Source organism: Ictalurus furcatus, chromosome 1 (genome assembly GCF_023375685.1).
Source record: "Ictalurus furcatus strain D&B chromosome 1, Billie_1.0, whole genome shotgun sequence".
In the NCBI taxonomy this organism is placed as follows: Eukaryota; Metazoa; Chordata; class Actinopteri; order Siluriformes; family Ictaluridae; genus Ictalurus; species Ictalurus furcatus.
In genome coordinates, this window is record NC_071255.1 from 19,504,332 (window position 1) to 19,513,570 (window position 9,239).

The 9,239-nt window shown below is 38.7% G+C and overlaps 1 protein-coding gene across 1 annotated transcript in view; it reads right to left on the minus strand.

The window, feature by feature from the left end:
* The window catches only part of rsu1 (Ras suppressor protein 1), a 31,817-nt gene extending 25,636 nt beyond the window's left edge, over window positions 1-6,181 (minus strand). The window contains exons 1-4 of the mRNA XM_053631395.1: window positions 6,044-6,181; window positions 5,792-5,903; window positions 5,386-5,436; window positions 1,152-1,272 (exon numbers count right to left, since the gene is read on the minus strand). Coding sequence (XP_053487370.1) covers window positions 1,152-1,272; window positions 5,386-5,436; window positions 5,792-5,900 — 281 coding nt within the window. The 5' untranslated portion in view covers window positions 5,901-5,903; window positions 6,044-6,181. The remainder of the gene's footprint in view (window positions 1-1,151; window positions 1,273-5,385; window positions 5,437-5,791; window positions 5,904-6,043) is intronic.
* Between the last annotated feature and the right edge of the window lie 3,058 nt (window positions 6,182-9,239).

The following is a 9,239-nucleotide window of genomic DNA, read 5'->3' on the forward strand; positions in this document are numbered from 1 at the left end:
CTGAAGCTGCTTGCAAAGATGCACACAGTGTACAAAGCTTCATATGGAATAAAGAAGTACATTAAAAAACGCATTTCATTTGTTTAACACTTTTCTTAGTCACTACGTAACTTCATATGTGCTATTTCATGGTGTTAAAGTCTTCAGTATTATTTTAACAGTAAAATACACTCACTGGCCACTTTATCATCTATATTGGGGTGTGTGTGTGTGTGTGTGTGTGTGTGTGTGTAAATCCCTGGAGATCAACAGTTTCTGAAATACTTGAACTAGCCAGTCTGGCGCGAACAACCATGCCACAGTCAAAGTCCCTGAAATCACATTTCTCCCATTCTGATGTTTGATGTGAGCATTAACATAAGGTCTAGACCTGTATCTGCAGGATTTTATGCATTTTATTGCTACCACATGAATTGCTGATAGGCTAATTGCAGAAATAAATAGGGATACATGTGTTCCTATTAAAGTGGCTGGTGAGTGTAGAACAAATCAGTACAAATGGAAAATAAAAACCCTTTGGTTTGTCCATGGTGAATGCAAACTTCGCATTGGCAGTTCAGTTGTCTTTGGAAGTGCATTTAATATTTTAAATACTTCCAACAATCATAAAGTCAGTAGTTGCTATGCATTACATCACTTTGTCTCCATCATGTCTTCACTGGCAGTGTGAAGTCCCGATTTACATTTGTGTATGTATTAATATACATATAATTGTATTTGTACAATAATTGTAATTTTCGATAAATAAATTCACATTCCAATATGTTCACAGGAAAAGAGTTTTATAACAAGAAGATCATGGACATTACTGGTTATGACTGATGCTTTACAACATATACAATATATAAAAGTACTGTACTATTTGGAGTATAGGGTCCATTGTTCTCAATAATTAAAAATAGAGTTTAGTAAGGACTACAATCAATGTCATCCATCATCATCAATGCAAACCCCTTACAGGAAAAGGTACATCACTGTTTGAATAAATAATACCCGATTAAACCAGTGCCCGTACATAGTGAGTTACTACTTCTATGGTTGTTTTTAAAATTTATTTACACTCCAGCACAATGACTGTGGTAAAAATGTATTTATACAATTCCTCGGTAAAGAGCTACAACAAACAGGAAATGGCAAAAACATTTTCTTACCCCAGGTTTAGGTGCTTGAGTTTCTGAAGGCTGCTGATCTGAGTGGGAAGCTCTTCTATCTGATTGTTGAACATGTTCAGCACCTCCACGTTCTTAAGGTCGGCAATGTTTGGAGGTACGGCTATCAGAGAGAAAAACAGAGAAAGTGCAAAAACTATGTTGAAAACACAACCTTGAGGCCCTGTCAATTTAATTTTTATTTTTACAGTTTGGAATCACATTCCAAACATTAACATCACAAATGAACATTTCTGAATGAAAACAAGCTTTTACTAAGGGTTATCAGGGACCGGGTCTGAGGGCTTGATAGTGACCTGGCGGGGTTTAACAAGCTAATTATAAGAGCCAGGGCATGGACACTCTGTCTTTGATGACTCAATTATGGGTCACTCGCCCAGCAATAGATTTGACATTTTAATGATGGAGGCGTTTAGCAGAGCGCTTCTGTTCTCCTCTCCTTCCACGGCTGGCAGTCCCACTGGTGCTCCTGAGACAAAGATAGATGAGGATAACAGGGCACCTATCTGATTACTGGCTGATCAATTGGCCTTCATTATACTGGTGGGTGGGGATTTACACAAACACACTGACATGAGTGCCTTCAGAGGAAACAGTTCCACCGAGTGTATGCAAGGCATACTGAAACAATAACAAAGCCATTTCAAGGTTCTGGCATGGACCAGCAAACTGACACACGCCATTTATCAATACCTTCGAGCTTTTAAGCCTCAGGCTACCAGCTGATGTGTCTGTGAGCTTTAATGCAGGACAAAGCGTTTCAAATCACAGCAAGAAACTATGAAATAGTGAAATATTCTGGAGTAAAAATAAAAAGATTTGCTTCTGCATGTATTGAGAGAAAATGAGGCATCATCACAAATTTTAAGGCATGTTACCTACGAGAACTTTAATGGTACTGCTCAACACATACGTAGAACATGTAGATAATGGACTTCAATTATTATAAATGTTAAAAAGAAAAAAGAAAAGAAAAGCCGAAGGATATAAATAGATTGACACACTTAGATGCCAGTTAGGTAAATTGTTCTGTATCCTTACAGTTTATTTAGCACTTAAAAATTTTAAGTTTCTTCTGTTAACCTCAATGAACAAGACTGTCTGTATGTCTGTCAATGCGCTTGCAATTAGTCCCCTATCCCCCCAAGTCCCCAATCCCAGTTGAGAAGGCCACATAGCTGCACCCTTGAGTCCTAATTCAATCTAGAAACTCAACGTGTCTCATATGATCCTATTTCATCAGGATGAATCTATTTTTCACCATATTAAGGGAGAGTTTGCCTTTATTAAATAGCAAATCATCAGCCTATCATGATCAAAACAATTCATTAGCGCGCACCTCTACTCAGCACATGATCATTCATGCATTTATACAATCAGCCAGTCATGTAGCAGCAGCACAATGCATGAAAATCGGTTGATCAAGGTCAAGAGCTTCCATTAATGTTCACATCAAATATCACAATGTGTGTGGGGGGGGGGGGGGGGGGAGTTGGGTGATCTCATTGTCTTTAAACATAGTTGTTGGTGCCAAACAGGCTGGTTTGAGTATTTCAGAAACTGCAGATCTCCTGGCATGTTCACACACACACAAAACACTCTAGAGTTTACAGACAATGGTGCAGAAAACAGAAGAACATCCAGTGCATCGAAGACAAAATGTCTTGTTGATAAGAGAGGTCAGAGGAGAATGGCCAGACCGGTTCAAGCTGACTTCGGTAACTCAAATAACCACTCTTTACATCCATGGTGAGCAAAACAATAACATCTCAGCATGCACAAAACATCTGCTGTTGTAGCCCATCCACAGCAAGAAGACCACAATTGGGTTCCATTCCTGTCAGGCAAGAACAGGAATGTGAGGCCATCATGGGCACAGACTCACCAAAAGTGGACAGATGACGGCTGCAAAAACATCACCTAATATTTATCCAATCTTCAGCTTTACAGTTTCGGTAGCTCTCTGTGCACTGTAGCCTCAGATTCGTGTGTTTGGCTAAGAGGAGAGAGATGCTTTTCTGAAAAATACATTCATAACTACATCCTAAAAAAGGAAAAAGGGTCAAATGAGACCGCTGAAGTTTCTAAATTGAAGAAGGAGTCAATGGTGCAGCTATGTGGCCTTCTCAACTGGGAATGAGGACTAGGGACTTGGACCCATTCCTTCACACAGACATAAATACAAACAGCTATACAGACAGACATGCAAACATAGACAGACAAAAATACAGTCTTGCCACTGAGGGCAGCAGAAGAAAGAGAGTTACGTAACAGCTTAATCCTGGATCTGGGAGAACATGCACAACTCCACATAGACAGGAATCAGAGCTCAGGATCCAGCTGAGGACCCTGAAGCTGTGAAGTTTACACCAACTGGTGTAATATCTTCGGAAGAGTGGTGTTCAAACCTCTAGGACAGTTCCAGAGACATGTAGAAGCTATACCAAAGACCGCTGGAGCTGTCTTGCTGGCTTACTAAGTAAATTTGTTGCTTTTGCTTTAATTTGTTTTTTAGTTAAATGTATATACCTGAACGTACTTGTATGAACGTGTGCACGTGAATATGTGAGCTCACGAAATCAAATGCCTTAACTACATCTCTGTGAAACCACAAAGTCATTAATGGGCCACATGATTGATAGTAATAAGTGAAAGCAATGTAAAGAAGGGATGGTTGAGAGAAGTTTCAAACCTTTACCCTTACTATATATCTCTCTTCTTCTCTCTCTCATTACACTGCCTGTGTCTTTCCCATCCTCTCCAGCTCAGGGTATTTTACTCGCCAGTCTCACTAATGAAAGGGTTTCAAATGCCACTGTAATTTCTGACTACCTTGAAAAGTTCAAGAGATAGCACACTTTACATCTCTGAATTTTATGAAGACAGGATAGGACCATGGGAATAAGCAGTACGAGTTACTGAGGAAAAAGAACAGATCTGCCACTTGAAATTCAGAAGACGATAAGGCTAAATTTTGAATCATGAACTGAATATAGAAATGAAGCCAATACACAGAAATCAGTTGTCTATTTGCAAAACTCTATCTAAAGAATCTACTGTAGTTAAATTACTTGACAAGAAAGATGCAGAGCATCCTAACCTGCAAATGACTTGAAAATGAATTTATGAATCTCCGCTTCAGGTGAAGAGACATGTTAAGCTAATTAAGGAGCTTCGCTAAAAATAACCCTTGACAAACATGAGCAATATCAAGTTGGGAGATCTTTGTTTTACGGAGATTACCATGGTGTGTTTCTTTGCTCTGAATCCTTCTCTGGAACGAACAGTAAGTGTGAGACCAAATGTGTGTGTCAGCTTAATAGCAATGCTCACTACTCTGTAGCAAAAATGGCAAGCTGAATAAAGACAGTATAGCTAGAAATGTTGCGGGTAGCATTGCCCCCCTCACAGCTCCAAGGTCCCTGGTTCAATCCTGACTTGGGATACTGTGTGTGTGGTACATGTTCACAGAGGTTTCACATAGGTTTCCTTAGAGCGCCCTCAAATATGCCAGTAGGTGGATTGTCTACGTTAAATTGCCTCTAGGTGTGAATGTAAGCATGCATAAATCTGTGTTCGTGGAGCCCTGAGATAGACTGCCATCCCATGCAGGGGTGTATTCCTGCCTCGTCCACAGCATTCCTGGGATAGGCACTGAATCCACTTCGACCATGACCAGAATGGAGTGTTTACTGAAGATGAACGAATGTTTAAAGGTCTTACAGTGTAGACATTTTCAACTAAAATCTAAATAGAGGTTATTCTTAAACCTTCAAAATGTATAAGTGCATATTTGGATTTTCATATTAACATTTAGAATCTGGTTGACTATATAAAACTCTATGTGTAACATTTATTAACGCAGACTACATGCTATTTGAATGTTTCTTATACTTGTATATTTTTTGCAAACTCTCAGTGTACATCAAGATACTCGGAGTGACACTCTGGCCAATACTGCCATCTAGTGGTTCCTATGAGAAAACCAAGAACATTTCAAGGAAGCTTGTAAGTTTGTATTAAGTTTGTATTAAGTTTGTATTAAGTTTGGAGATTGCTTTCTCCAAAACACATACTTCATAGATTCTCCACAAACTTGGGCATGATTTTAAAGGAGTCTCAGAAATGAAGTCCTCGCTATTACAGGTTATTACAGCAGACTGTTTCATGCAACAGCAGGTTGAAAGGACAGGGAAATGAAATGACGTCTACTTACTCGTCAGCTTGTTGTGGCTCAAGACTAGTTGAGTTATGTTGGACAATGTGACTTCAATAAGACAAAATAAGAAAAGTTGGTGAGATACATTAAAGAGCATATACTTTTTAACATTACTTCCAGTTGTTCTTCTGCATAGCAGATGAGAATAGATAATTGTGAAGGCTATATAAAGTGTGCTTTACAGTACATGTTATCCATATTACGTAGTTGGGGGGCACAACAACAACAACCTGGTAACATCTGATTCTGAATCAGTGACAATTCATCAAAAATACATGAAAAGTTATATTTATGTGTCATAGTTAGCAGATTTAGTCTAGCAAAGTAGCCGTGTGCATCATCGAGTGAAAAATGCCAACAAGAACTTGTACTCTGACATGAAGATTTGATTAAAGATACTCACATAAGCCGGAAATGTCCAGCATGTTGGATATCCCCCTGTCACACATGTCCACCTCGGTAAGATTTTTATCCCTAGTCTCCTCCACTATCTTCTTCAAAGACTTTGACATTTTCTGCAAAGGAACAAAAGTGAACAACGTAAGTGCAAACTGTGTGAAACTGTTGCTATGAACGTTAGCGCGTTCTTTCATCTACACCGGCTAAAGCGGCTAACATTTATCATTATAAAATAGATACAACTGCCCGTTTTTACCTTGCTGGTTAAAGCAAAACTGTACAAAAACAAATACAATATTTTAAATATGTCCTCGGGCACTGTTATTCACTGTTTCCAGCAGCTGCTTCCCACCCAACCGGAAGTTGACACGAAAAAATGAAATGCTTCACATTCCATAAAAGGGCACTTCCTGCATTCAGACACGAAAAGGATTCTCTGGGAGCGTTCCAGCCCCTTGTCCAATCAGCGTGAGCAAAAGCTATGTCGTCACTGGGAAGAACGCGATGGTCAGCGATCCCATCCAATCAAAACGCAAGCCAGTGCGGAGCTGTGAGTTTTCTCGTCTAAAACATGAAAGGAAGGTGTAACCGAAAAATGCTCCGCCGGGAAAGCAGATCTTTAGAGCATACACTTAAAGGTGCGTGTACCGGCCGGAGGATGGACACTTCGACTGGAAGTCATCTCCTAGTAAAGGCCGGAAAGACTCGAAGCGTTTCTTTCCCCCGTTAGAGCGTGATATGAACATTTCATAGACGGAGAAGCGGGTTGTGGGACGCAAAAAAGACATATCAACATCAAGCTATTTCAGGGTGTTGATTCATTTTTTGTGACAGCACGGTTCCGACAATAATATACATTTATGGCATTTGGCAGACGCCATTATCCAGGGCCACTTGCATTCATCTCATTTATACAACTGGGCAGTTGAGGATTAAGGGCCTTGCTCAAGGGCCCAGTAGGCACCGCTTGGCATTGCTGGAATTTGAACTCACGACCTTCGATTTCTGTATAACAACCAGTGACTCATATATACAGTCATTAGTAACGCTGCACTCACACGGTCTTGTCAAACATAGTTGTTTGATGAGTTGAGCAACACCGGAGGGGCAAGGCAAATATGCTAACCACTAAGCCACTGTGCCACTCATTATTATTATTATTATTATTATTATTATTATTATTATTATTTTATTTTTTAAAGTATTTCTTAAACTTAATACATGACCCTGCTGAAAAAAAACAATTACAATTTCCATTACAAATACCATTACAAACAATCAGCTAACCATTAAAATCATTACCATTATAAGTGCTTAATGGTATCCACTAGACATAACGTGCCACCAATAGAAGGTAACAAATTACCAGTACAGACCCACAGGGACCATTACAGTTTCCATTAAATTCCCATTATAACCATTATAAATTCTATAAGGGTTTCTATTGTTTTTTTTGGGGGGGGGGGGGGCCGTTCAGTAGAGGAGTGTCACAGAGTATGAGATGCACACAGAAAAAAAAAGTCTTAACAGAAAGAACATTAAATAGTTGGTCATGTCTCTTGTGAATTTGATATCTAGATATTGTTTCAGATATTAGAAGACCACATAGAAGACCTCGGGGATTTCAAAAAGCAATAACATTTTCTAAATGCTCGATTGATGAGAAAGGATATGGAATCTCAATTGAACATCTATTCCAGCAACAAACCCCCCCCCCCAAAAAAAAACATTATTATATACTATTAACTTTTAACAAGTTTATACATATTGATCTTATAATACCATAATTGCTTTCTCTGTGTAAAAGCCTGATGATTAAATCCCATAGGATTGTATTTTCCCTAAGGCCAGCCCTAAGCAGGTGTTTGTCTGCAGGCATTGTTTACCACCACCATCTGTAAGTTAAGGCTTACCTTGCATGGCAGGCACATTCTTTGGCCTGTGTCCTGACTTTGGCACAAATGCAGGCCACGGTGAGCTGAGCCTCCTCTCTCCTTTCCTTGACTCATGGGGCAGAGGTAACCCAGTACACTTGTCCTATACTCTGTGTGTGTGTGAGTGAGTGATCACCAGATTTAAACTGCCCTTACACTGATCCAATGTCCCTGTGTTTTGCTTGTTGAGTTGATCATTACAACAGGCACAGAAAAACAGTGGCCTCTATTTTTAGGCCTGATTATATTTGTGGGGGGGGGGGGGAGGGGTAAAGTGGCCACAGAATCCTACAGCATGGGTGAACTTTTCTTTAATAAGAGAGAGAGTCCTGAAATTCAGAGTAATTGCAAACACTGTATCCAGTAAAATAAATAAATAAAATAAATAAATAAATAAAAATGGTGCCAGTGTCATTTTTGTCTGAGGTTACATGGTCTGTAGTCTGTATTACACAGAACATACATAGAATGTCATGCATGCTTAGAATATTGTTCACGTCATAGATATATCATCCGTGCTCATTTTAAAAAAAAAATCTAGTTTCTAATATCATTAAGAATTAATCATACAAAAAGACATAGATGCTGCTCCATGCATTTGTGCTGGAAAGTCTGTGTTTTCCTATTGCCAAGGTCATTTTGTTGAACGTCAAATAAATACATACAGCTGAGAATTTCCCATGAGCTCACAAAGTTGACTAAAAAACTGACTATGTTCTTAATCTGCTTGTGTTCATTGTCTCTTGGGATGATATAATTTCACAGTTTCGCTTCCCACAAATCTTAAGTATTTGCCATGGGCAGTTAATCTAAAACCTCTCTGTACACCTCAAAAAGTGATTACAGTTTATAAGTTTCTACCCAGTTCCCAGATTGTGTGAATGTGTGTATGCATGGTGCTACGTGATGGACTGGTGTCCCCTCCAGGGGGTCTTCCATCTTACACCCAGTGTTCACCAAGGATAGGCTCCATCACAACTGAAGAATACTGAAGATGAATGAGTGAGAAATGCTACTCCTTGAAGATGTTCACAAATCTCATTCACAACATTTCAAGTCTTTTTTTTTTTTTTTCATTTGAGCTGTTTTAGAAGTATTTTGAAGATAGTTGTGCTAACGGAACAATTAAATAATTTGCAAGTTGGCACATTCTATATGGGTGTCTGTATGTATATTTTCATGTTTTAAGATAGGTTAGTGGGATTTTCTTAATTGTGTATCTATTGTAGATTTCACATTATTGATTCTGAATTTCAGCTGATATTAAGAGGCCATAGAGCATCAGTTCACCAAATTCTATGGTTTATGCAAACTCGACATGGTCACTGCAAATGTCCGGCAAAAAATGGCTTTATTTATCCAAAAAAAAAATATATGTATACATTTTATATACTGTATATTCCTCATTTTAAAACATGTACAAATATCACAAGATGATTAAACAATTATTAATTACATTAGACAGCACTTATTGCACTCAATTGTGGTTTATATCATTGAAAATCTGTTTGTAAACAT